The following is a 12422-nucleotide window of genomic DNA, read 5'->3' as shown; positions in this document are numbered from 1 at the left end:
TCAGTTCCTTCATCTCCACCGCATCTGTTCCCAGAATGAGGTTTTTCTTTCCAGGACAGATGTCCTTCTTCAAAGGACAGTGTTTCTCTTACTCACCATTGATGCTGCCCTCACCCGCATCTCCTGTATTTCCCCAACATCCACATTCACCCCATCTTCCCACCAGCTTAACAGGAAAAGTTTCTCTTGTCCTCACCTACCACCTCATGAGCTTGCACATCCAACACATTATTTTCTGCAGCTTCTGCCATCTTCAATGGGATCTTACATCAACAAATCTTTACCTCTCCCCTCAACCCCCAACTCTCCGCTTTCTGCAGGGATTGCTCCCTCCATGATTCTCTTGTCCATTCATCCCTCCCCATTAATCTCCTTCGCGGCACATCTCCCTGCAAGTGACAGAAATGCTCTACCTGCCCATTTGCTATTGTATTAGGTAGACTAAGAAATTCATTGGCATGAGAGACTATCTTATAAGTTGTTGTGTAGTTTGCAAGTGAAAATTTATTCATAGGTTAAATCAACCTCCCCTCCATTGACTGTCTTGGGAATGCAGCCAAGACCCTCGTTCTTCAGTTATTCCTTATTCTCTCTTCTCATGATGGGCCAAATATATGAAAACATGAACAGCCAGACTCAAGGACAGCTTCTATCTTACTGTTATGTGGCCTCTCATGTGCTAAAAGATAAACTTTGACCTTCTAGTTTACCTAGTCATAGTCTTGCTATTTATTAGTCTACCTGTCTTGCATTTTATCTGCAACACTATATTCTACATTCTGTGTTTTTAAACTCCAGTGTAATAACATATGGCATGACCTATGTGGATGGTATGTAAAACAAACACTTCACTGTGTTTCAGTACGTGTGACGAAATACCAATATCATTGCAGCAAAATTCAGCAGCTAAGACCAAGATCTGTTGTGTTGCTGAATAACTCTTAACTTTATGCACACTACCATTTTGGGGAATTGTGTGAAAGAAAATGATAAAGTCCAAGGCTGGGGCTGAGTCTTGACAGATTGTGAGCTTTAAAATTGAATCAACTGACAATGGTTGTATTATGAGATGGTGGAAAGAGGTGTGATTCAAGGCAGATCGGCATTGGATCAGGTGGGTAGAATAAAATTGAGACCATAAGACATAGGAGCAGAATTAGGCCATCTGGCCCATTGGGTCTGCTCCACCATTCAATCATGGCTGATTCTTTTTTTCTATCTCCTCCTCAACCCCAGTTCCTGGCCTTCTTCCCATAACTTTTGATGCCATGTCCAATCAAGAACCTATCAATCTCTGCCTTAAATACACCCTATGACCCAGCCTCCACACTGCACGTGGCAACAAATTCACCACTCTTTGGCTAAAGAAATTTCTCCTCATCTCTGTTTTGAAAGGGCACCCCTCTATCCTGTGCCCTCTTGTCCTGGACTCTCCACCATTGAAAACATTCTTTCCACATCCCCTCTGTATAGGCCTTTCTACATTCAAATGGTTTCAATGGTTCCCCCATCCTTCTGAATTCCAGTGAGTACAGACCCAGAACCATCAAACATTCTTTGTATGATAACCCTTTCATTCCTAGAATCACGCTTGTGAACCTCCTCTGGACCCTCTCCAATGCTAGCACATCTTTTCTAAGATGAAGGGCCCAAAACTGTTCACAATACTCAAGGTGAGGTCTCAGCAGTATCTTATAAAGCCTCAGCATCACATCCTTGCTCTTGTATTCTAGATCTCTGAAATAAATGCTAACATGGCATTTGCCTTGCTCACCACCCACTCAACCCACAAGTTAACCTTCAGGACATTCTGCACAAGGACTCCCAAGTCCCTCTGCATCTCAGATTCCTGGATTTTCTTCCCGTTTACAAAATAGTCTGCACATTTATTTCTACTACCAAAGTGCATGACCATGCATTTTCCAACATTGTATTTCATTTGCCACTTTCTTGTACATTCTTCTAATTTGTCTAAGTCCTTCTGTATACTAGCTGTTTCCTCAACACTACCTGCCCCTCCACCAATCTTCGTATCATCTGCAAACTTGGCAACAAAGCCATCTATTCCATCCTCTAAATCATTGATACACAGCATAAAAAGAAGCGGTCTCAACACCGACTCCTGCAGAACACCGCTTGTCACTGGCAGCCAACAAGAAATTGATCCTTTTATTCCCACTCGTTGCCTCCTACCATTCAGCCAATGCTCTAACCTGTAATTCCATTGGCTCTTAACCTTGGTAAGCTGCCTGATGTGTGGCACCTTGTTAAAGGCCTTTTGGAAGTCCAAATATAGAACACCCACTCCATCCCCTTTAGCTATTCTACTTGAAATCTCCTCAAAGAATTCCAACAGGTTTGTCAGGCAGGGTTTTCCCTGAAGGAAACCATGCTGGCTTTGTACTATCTTGTCCTGTGTCACCAAGTACTCCATCACCTCATCCTTAACAATTGAATCTAACATCTTCCCAATCACTGAGGTCAGGCTAACTGCTGCCTTCCTCCTTTCTTAAAGAGTGGAATAACATTTGCAATCTTCTAGTCCTCTGGTACCATGCCAGAGTCTAATGACTTTGGGGGGTGAGACAATAGGAATAGTGATTTTGGGTTAAGTGGATAGGATATTCAATGTGTTTGGAGACCAGTTAAATAAATGGGATTCTGAGGCACAAGCTAGGATTTCAGTGGTCAAGTACCATTGGTGGGGGAAAGGGGATAGTGTATTGGGTGGGCAGGTATTCCTTCCCCCATTCTCCCCCACCCAAAACAGATGCTGCTTGTCCTGTAGTCAGATTGATTTTTGCTTCAGATTGCAGCATCTTCAATCTCTTCTGTCTGCAAGTTTAAATCTTTTGAGGAAGCTTTATTAAAGGATAATCTCAGGCATAACTATGACTGAAAATATATTCTCTTTGATTTGCAAATGGTTGTGTTTCTGGCAAGCTAGGCATGATTTAACCCAGAAATCTCAAACACATTTTGCACTAGAAATAGCCAGGTTACAAGAATTCAGTTCTTCTCAATTAAAAGAATTAGGGAAATGAGATGTGGCACATTGTGCTTATCCCTGACCTTGTTAAATTGAAACTTGTCACCCAAATAAGAAGGGCTTCAGATAAGTTGGCAAAACCTTGACCTTCATCAGTCCAATGCATGGTGATAGTGAAGATTATAGACCACTGGATGCCTGGCATCCTTCGATTATACTTTTCCTGTTGCATTTGGTTCTGTCTGCATCTGTAATGCTGTCAATTTAAAGTTGGGAATAATGGACTGCATGCTGTGACTCCGTCTATGTGGCTGAAATGAATAGTAGATCTTCAGTTTAGAATGAGTCGATAAACTGCACCACCCATCCAACTGCTATGACTATGTTCTCAAAACCCTTCTCATTACATTGCCTTCATTTCTAGAGTTCCATTAATGTCCACATCTGAATTCCAAGGAAGGTTTACCGATGTTTCAGCTCCAAGATCAGGGGGAAAGTTCTGATTTACCAAAAACTGGGTGGTGTTGGCTCGGGGATACAGTTTGCAAATACAAGGGGTAGGCCATTTGGGACTGAGTTAAGGAGATCTTCCTTTGCTGAGTGTGGTAAACCTTTTGAATTTACTCTGTTAGGTGGCCCTGGATGCTCAGTCACTGTGTATTTTTCATAACAGATAAGACCAGATTTTTGGTCAGGAGATAAATGAGTACTTGAGGAAATGGTGCTGGGGCAGAATTTTAGCTATGATCTCTAAGAATGGTGAATAGATTTGAAGGACAAGATTGCCTACTCCTGCTCTTTTTCTTCAAGGTATAATCAAACATTTTATTTAATGATTTCTTTATCTGGATTACAGATTACACTACTGCAAATCCAGATGTTGCAATAAAACAATCTTCCAGTAAAGGGGCTGACTGGAAAATGAGACGCATGATTGCTGATGATTGTTTTAATTACATCTTTGAAAAAGTGAAACATTCATCTTTGGTAAGGTAATTTAGATAATGCTGAGGAAATGTTGCAGTTTTTACTACTTATGGATATGTGTTACCTGTGAACAATTAAGTTTGTGATTTTTAGTAAATAATTAATATTTTAAAATCATACTCCTGAAACTGGGTGATATTACTAATGATGTACTAATTTTTTTCAAGGATTTACAGGTATTGTTTGACCAATTAGACCGTAACCACGATGGATTAATTACGATGTACGACTTCCGTACTCTGCTTGATGACTTTCCACTTACAGTCACAACAACCGAGTATCATCGATTTTTAGAGATGTTGGGACTTCTACCCGAGTCAAAACTAACATATTTGGAATTCCTTAAGATAATTAGGATAATAGAGTCCAAGCAAGATCAGCGTTGGAATAAATCAGCCCACAAGTCAGTGTGTAACTTTGCTTTTTAAAGCTCACTATAGTATTGTCCTCCATTAAATTTGTTTGGAAATGAAAATGTATTGTTTGAATACAAATAGAAAGCAAAAAGACTTTAAAATATACAAATCTGAGACAAAACTTTCCATCATTGTCTGGCAAACGTCAGTAGGAAGCAGGGCTAGGTCTTTTCTTCAGGTGAAGACAGTTATTGATGAATATGATGTTAGTGGAGGTGGTTTCATGAGGCTGACTTAATGAAAGATATGAAAATAATAGCTGGAGACTGAAAATATATAACAGCATCTCGATTAGACAATGAAAAACATAAGAATAATTTAAAGGTAAAACTAATACAAAGACAGTGAGCAGCTCATAGAAAAGCGTGAAGTGTGAGAAAATGTGCAATATGGTCATTCTTCCATATTCTCTCTGCCTTAAATACTTTTTCAGTTTTATTTCTTTATTAGCAACTTGATCTGATCATTTGAGGGGCTTTGTAGTTCACTTATCTAATCCTCAGGAATACTCCCCATCCTCTTTGTGGCATTATGACCTTTTGTGTATATATACAATATAAGGTAAGTTTTTACAGTGGAGGAATTTTGATCAGGATATTTGTTGCTGATCTCCATAGGTAAGTTTAAGTGTTTTATCTTCCTTTCTCATTCTCATAAATAATGAGGAAATAATTCTGCCTTCCTTGTTTTGCTACTCTCATCCTTCCATGTCTTGCCATGCAAAATCTGCAGAACTGAAAGAAATGCGCAAACGACAACTGAGATGTGTTTTTGTATTAAGCACTCAGAAGGGAGCAGAACATTTAGATGTGTGAAACGTGAAACACAAAATACTTTTCTGAAGTGTAATACTAAGTCAGTGATAGAACAACAGTTAAAATAGTCAACTTGCACATTTAGATACTGCACGACTCACCAATACTTATGGGGATGACATCTTTTTGGACTGTTTCTTCTGCAGTTCTGAATTGAGTGATTAGAAAACCACAGTGCAAGTTAGCTTCCGAATAAAATGTAGAAAGATCAGATAAGTGCAAATAAGAGGGGCAAAGAATAATTTTCCTGCCAACATAAAAGGGAATCCAGTGGTATCTTAAAGGAAATAATACAGAGCTGTACGTGGACCAAAGAGGCCAATTGTAAAGGATCATAAATTATATCTATTTATGTTAATGTATAGTATGAGTACTTTGCATCTGTCTTTACCAAGAAGTAAGTGAAATTCTGGAATGTTCTAAAAGGGATGGTCATTTTAGCAACCACCTCCAACCATTTGGCTGTGAGCCTGGTGCTACAAATGCTGGTGTGATCGTAGCCCAAGTTCTGCAGCTGTATACTGTAGTCTATTTACTTGCTTGTATGCTTACCAAAATTTCATGCTATTCTAATTCTCTTTCTATAGTAAGCTAAATTTAGTGTTTGACATTCAGTTTTGCAGTGAGCTAGGAGTAAATAATCTGAAACAGGTCTCCAAGGCTCTCAAACTAGGATTCGAATAAAATGGTACAATTGCAATCAGGACAACATTTTAGAGTTTTCTTATAACAGCACTAAATAATAAATTAGTTAATTTTTTGACGGTTGGGAGGCAGGAAGCATTCCTCTAATCATGATATTGACATAAAAAGAAATAATTTTTACTATGATAACTTCCATTTATTTGTAGCTCAAGAGAGGACACAGATAACACTTACCTGATTTGTGAGCAGGCCCATGATCACTTATCTAATAAAGCAAAAACAAAATGGCATGAGATGAACAAGGTAAGAAGAAAGTTCTGATGTGATGTTCCAGTATTTTCTTTTGGCTTATTGTTTTCTCACTCTAATTTATTAAGAGACTGTACTGACTAATTTGTATATATACTATATGTTTTTCACTGTTTTATATAATTGTAACCCCCTGGGTCGCCTCAGGCTCGCTCAGCTCGTTCTCGTCTAGGGGGAGCAGCCTTCGGCCCCGCCAAACTGGGTAATCAGCTGGTGTGGATGCTGTGTGATGTCCCCGCCTCGCCCAAAAACAGACAGTACACCATATGCGATTAAATGAGTACAATTTATAAAGGTTACTATAACTAAGTGATTAATAACGATACAGTATATATGAAGAGAAAATTAAAAAGGCGCCAAACTTATCAAAGTCCAAACCACTTCGTGCACAGCCGTTGGAGCTCAATTACTGAAGTCTTCTGGCCACCATTCGATCCCCTCCGAACTCCTCGACTCGCAGCTCAGGACCCTCCAAACTCCTCGACTCTCCAAACAGCTCAGGACCCTCCGAGTGGTTAACCAAGCACATCTAGCTTCATCCCCCCCCCCGAGAATCTCCCGGCCTCGGACCCCCCTTTGGGGTCCGATCCTCGCCCAGCTTAGAGCATTGCGTCCTCTCTCTCGACCCCCTCGCGCCGATCTGCCCAAAAGCCCGTCAACAAAAGCTTACAGATTCAGAAGAAAGAACATTAATCCCCATTTGGTTTACAAAGGAATACCATTCTCGTTATCAGTAAATTAGCATTCCTGCTAGTTAACAAATGGAAACCCTTTCCCAACAGTAACAAAGAAAAAAAAGAAACCCCCTTTACACAATCTTTATTCTTTATTTCACTAAATTATGGCTTCCCCTTCCATTTGAAAAATGTAGTACAGGTGTCCCCCGTTTTATGAATGTTCACTTTACATCACTTCGCGTTTACAAAAGACCTACATTAGTAACCGGTTTTCGCATTACAAAGAGGATTTTCGCTTTTATGAAAATTTTTCCCCTATAAATTAATGGTTCTTCTCTTTATGCCATTTCGGCTTAAGAAAGGTTTCATAGGAATGCTCTACCTTTGTAAAGGGGGGGAGGGATCACACCTGTGATTGTAATTATAATATTATATCCTGATGAAGGGTCTCGGCCCAAAGCGTTGACTGCTCATATCAACGGATGCTGCCTGACCTGCTGAGTTCACCCAGCTTTTGTACGTGTGATTATAATTTGTTTGGGATTTCATAATGTGTCCAAAAGCTTTTGCTATGGACTCAATCAAATATTCCATTAGTGTTTAGAAAACTTTTTAATTGTTCTAGCTTCTGCTCAAACTTGTTTCCATAACACTGAAAATAAAAACTTCTATGAATTAGAGCAGTCCGGCAGTGTCATAAGACTGTAATTAAAAGCATTTTCTGATTCACTTGATGTAGGTAATGAAATTAGAAATGGGTGTCAATGCATTGTTAATCTGTTCATGTAGTTTCAGTTTAATGACTGAAAATTAAATAAAAACAGCACAGAATTTATTATTACATTAGTATACTGTGTCAAATTCTTAGAGAATTAATCTATTTAGCAGTTTTTAACATTGTTGTCATTGTGTTTATAAAATTAACTTTGGAAGAAATTACAAAAGTAAATAAAATTTGCAATGAAAGATAATTCAATATGTAGAGAGTGTCAGTTTTGTGATTGTGGTCAGCTTTACTTTTTAAACTAATGCAAAAGTAACAAATTGTGATAGACATTTGCTGAATATTGGGTTCTCTGATTCATGGTTTGATTGAGTTAGGCAAATTGAGAAAAATCCAGTTACTACCTCAACCTTTCTACCAAATATACAAAAGTTGCTATCAAACATAAACTGAGAATAATGATATTTATATTTTCTAGGCCTTTAATCAGATTGATTCTGAAGGTAACCCTATTGTGCAAAAGAGGGATATAAAGGAGCTTTTATGCCGGCCCTGTATGCCAATTTCACCCAAACAATTTGAAACACTTTGGTCCTGGTAATGACATTTCATTCTTCTTCGCCACCTCTTGTCTTCTGAAGTTGATTCATGTCTTAACTAGAGTTGTGATAGAATAATATCTTGATGAAATGGTCATTCATTATATCTAAACTTAGAGACAGTATGTAAGTTAATCAACTGTGAAAGAACTCAAAACCTTCCTTAATATTTCCTTCACTTGACTTCCATGAGCTGTTACCTAGTGTTGTAAGATATTATAAGAAGAAATTTTGATATTTGTCTTTTTCCTGCTCTCAGTTTCCCCGTCCCCTTCTTAATAGGCCATGATTTCAGTTCAAACAAGTCAATTGCAGGATGAAAATTAGCATACACCACAGATTATGTTTCAGACTTCCTTCGGCTTGATGATATCATTATACATCTGATAATCAATCATCAACTAATTAATTAAAGTAATATTTTACATATCTTAAATTACTGTATATTTGAATCATGGAATTTAGATTTTCTTCCCCATGTATGTTTGCACCTGTGACTAAATTGTTTTCATGGATTAGAATTCTCTTTTACTACAAATTTTTCTCATCTTCACTCCATTTCATGCTATTCTTTAATAGCATTCCTTAAAGCTCACATTCTAATGAGAATAGCATTCCCTTATTATACATCCCAAGATCTGTTCCTGTGGATTATCTTGAAAAGTTTTGTTTATGTTAAAAATATTATGCACTTGGTCAATTCTTGTTAAAATTCAATGTAGATGGAAGCTACATTTTTTTGTTGAATTATTAATTAAGAACATTTGAAAGTGAATTTAGATGAAGCAGCAAATGAATTAAACAGCATAATTGCATTATAAAATAATAGTATAATCTTGGATCTAAAACAGTATTATTTCAGATATGACATGTCAATTTTAAGTACCTTAATATGAAGTGTTGCATGAGTAACTACAGAAAAGAAGAGTATTCAGAGATGGTATATATAATTATCTGGAGAGACAGGGTCTGATTAGAAACAGTCAACATGGATTTGTGTGTGGAAGGTCATGTTTGACAAATCTTACTGAATTTTTTGAAGAGGTTACTAGGAAAGTTGATGAGGGTAAAGCAGTGGATGTTGTCTATATGAACTTCAGTAAGGCCTTTGACAAGGTTCCACACGGAAGGTTAGTTAGGAAGGTTCAATCGTTAGGTATTAATATTGAAGTAGTAAAATGGATTCAACAGTAGCTGGATGGGAGATGCCAGAGAGTAGTGGTGGATAATTGATTTTCAGGTTGAAGGCCGGTGGAGGCTAGTGGTATGCCTCAGGGATCTGTACTGGGTCTAATGGTGTTGGTCATATACATTAATGATCTGGATGATGGGGTGGTAAATTGGATTAGTAAGTATGCAGATGATACTAAAGTAGGTGACGTTGTGGATAATGCAGTAGGTTTTCAAAGCTTGCGGAGAGATTTAGGCCAGTTAGAAGAGTGGGCTGAAAGATTGCAGATGGAGTTTAATGCTGATAAGTGTGGGGTGCTTCATTTTGGTAGGACTAATCAAAATAGGACATACATGGTAAATGGTAGGGCATTGAGGAATGCAGTAGAACAGAGTGATCTAGGAATAATGGTGCACAGTTCCCTGAAGGTGGAATCTCATGTGGACAGGGTGGTGAAGAAAGCTTTTGGTATGCTGGCCTTTATAAATCAGAGCATTGAGTATAGGGGTTGGGATGTAATGTCAAAATTGTACAAGGCATTGGTGAAACCAAATTTGGAGTATTGTGTACAGTTCTGGTCACCAAATTATAGGAAAGATGTCAACAAAACAGAGAGAGTACAGAGGAGATTTACTAGAATGTTACCTGGGTTTCAGCACCTAAGTTACAGAGAAAGGTTGAACAAGTTAGGTCTTTATCCTTTGGAGCGTAGAAGGTTGAAGGGGGACTTGATAGAGGTATTTAAAATTATGAGGGGGATAGGTAGAGTTGATGTGGATAGGCTTTTTCCATTGAGAGTAGGGGAGATTCAAACAAAAGGACATGAGTTGAGAGTTAAGGGGCAAAAGTTTAGGGGTAACACGAGGGGGAACTTCTTTACTCAGAGTGGTAGCTGTGTAGAACGAGCTTCCAGTAGAAGTGGTAGAGGCAGGTTTGATTTTGTCATTTAAAAAAAAAAATTGGGTAGGTATATGGACAGGAAAAGAATGGAGGGTTATGGGCTGAGTGCAGGTAGGTGGGACTAGGTGAGAGTAAGCATTCGGCATGGACTAGAAGGGCTGAAATGGCCTATTTCCGTGCTGTAATTGTTATATGGTTATATGGTTATAAAAGTTACTCCATCTCTGAAATATTTAGTTCTAATTTCAAGGCAGTAGTTTTGCCTCAAAAATTCATACACAAAAGATTGGATACCAATCAGAATGTAATTAGCGAAAGTTCTGCCTAATTCTTTCCTCAGATACCCTCAAAAGGTAGTTAATATGAGCATGCTCAAAATTACATGCTCATAAAACTATCTACCAAAACACAAAATTAGTGTTTTGATGCACTTGCATAAAAATTCATTAAAAAATATTTTTATGTTTGATTATCTTAAAATACTGTTTGTTATTTCTTCAGTCTAATCCTTAAGTTGTAAATGGAAATTTAATATGGTAAAATCAAAATTAGGATATAAAATCTGCTTGTATGAGTTCAGAAAGTTCACAACAGTATTTCATTTTTGGTAGCTCACAGTTACTTACATTCCCTTCCACAGAAACTGTGTTGCATTGAGGCTGAAATTTTGTCACAATGATGAGTTCATTAAATGAGTTTGATTCACAATTTATCCATTCCTCTAACAACTTTAAAAGTGCATCTGGGACAACACACTTTAAAAGCTTTGCCAAAGAATTCCTACATTCATTTATGTTGCTGACTAAGTTATTGTACTACAATATAAATAAGTTGACAAAATGCAAACCAGAACTGATTTATGAGCCATAATATTGGTCAAAAGGAAATGTAAACTTGCTGCTGGAAAAATTGAATATTTAGGGAGCGCAGGTGGTCTCTGGCCTGTGCGGTGCATGTTCAGCAGAAGATCCAAAAGAAGTGGTAGAATGAGACGAGGCATTCTTCTTGCCACCAATGTTATAAAACCAAAAGAGAGAATTTCTCTGGATATTCATCCTCAAAGTTTCATTCTTCAAATCAAGTAGCCATGCTTATTTTCTGTTCCACAGAACAACTTAGGTACCTGTCTTTCACTAGTGAATCACAGAGCACAACAGACTAACAGAAAATGAGGACAGCTGACAGCTGTGGCTCATTTGGCTGAATTTAGGCCTTATTGCAGACCCCTGATATTAAAATATGATGCAGTTTGCTACATCATTAGACATAGTACCTTTCCAGCAATAAAAGGGTTCTTTCTAATCTCAGTTGGATGTAATAGTGCAACCACCATACTTTGGGTAGAGGATTTATCCACAATGTGCTTACTGATAATTATCACTCAATGAGCATCACTAAAACAGATAACCTGGTCTTTATTGATTTTTGAGGAAGCTTAGCATGTTTAACCATATGTCATATGTTGCAGCAGTGACTAAATGTCAAATACCACATTGATGAATAAGCATTTTGGATATACTGAGGGAAAGAAAAACACTGCATAGATGCTTTTCTACTCTTTTCCTTTATTCCTATTGACATTAATTTCCCTTTGCATTTATTTTATTGTCCTGCAGGTATGATCCTGATAATAAAGGTTTTGTGACTTACTTTGAGTTCCTGCAGAAGCTCAGGAGTAGATTTGGATCACAAATCCAGTCAGACAGAAAACAAATTGTTCCAGAGACCAAAAACAACTTAAAGGACAGTTCTGAACAACACCAGGTCTATGCAGATAGCATCCAAAAACAGAGACTTCATACAGGCAAATTTAATATCAAAGAATTACAAAAACAGCTCAAGTAAGTACAGTGCACATTTTCAACTGTTCTTATTAAAGCAGTTAGTGAGTTACAAAGGAAATTTAACACTTGGTTATGGTATAAGGTTTGTCAATGAACTTTGTTAAAAATGTCTATCATTGGCACTATGGAAATATCAAACTCAAAGAGAAGGGGTAATGCTACATCATCAAAGAAAAGCTGCACATAGTTGGGGAAAACAAGCAAATTAAAAATTGGAGTCATGGTGTTGCAGCCTATCTCTATTTTATTCCCTTTCGATATGGCTGATTGATGGTATTACCTAATTATTCTGGGTGATCAGATGTGCAGGATAGCTTGTGGAGATTTCCATTTGCTGTTTTTCAGA

The 12422-nt window shown here is 37.8% G+C and overlaps 1 protein-coding gene across 3 annotated transcripts in view; it reads left to right on the top strand.

Annotated features, from left to right (window-relative positions):
• efcab6 (EF-hand calcium binding domain 6) overlaps window positions 1-12422 on the top strand; it is a 95569-nt gene that overhangs the window by 50894 nt on the left and 32253 nt on the right. For all 3 annotated transcript variants that reach the window (XM_059977951.1, XM_059977950.1, XM_059977949.1), the window contains exons 19-23: window positions 3846-3976; window positions 4144-4379; window positions 6059-6155; window positions 8041-8159; window positions 11849-12073. In XM_059977951.1, coding sequence (XP_059833934.1) covers window positions 3846-3976; window positions 4144-4379; window positions 6059-6155; window positions 8041-8159; window positions 11849-12073 — 808 coding nt within the window. The remainder of the gene's footprint in view (window positions 1-3845; window positions 3977-4143; window positions 4380-6058; window positions 6156-8040; window positions 8160-11848; window positions 12074-12422) is intronic.

This window comes from Hypanus sabinus, chromosome 8, assembly GCF_030144855.1.
Source record: "Hypanus sabinus isolate sHypSab1 chromosome 8, sHypSab1.hap1, whole genome shotgun sequence".
NCBI lineage: Eukaryota > Metazoa > Chordata > Chondrichthyes > Myliobatiformes > Dasyatidae > Hypanus > Hypanus sabinus.
Note: the sequence above shows the minus strand (reverse complement) of the source record. Positions and strands in the feature narration are given on the sequence as shown.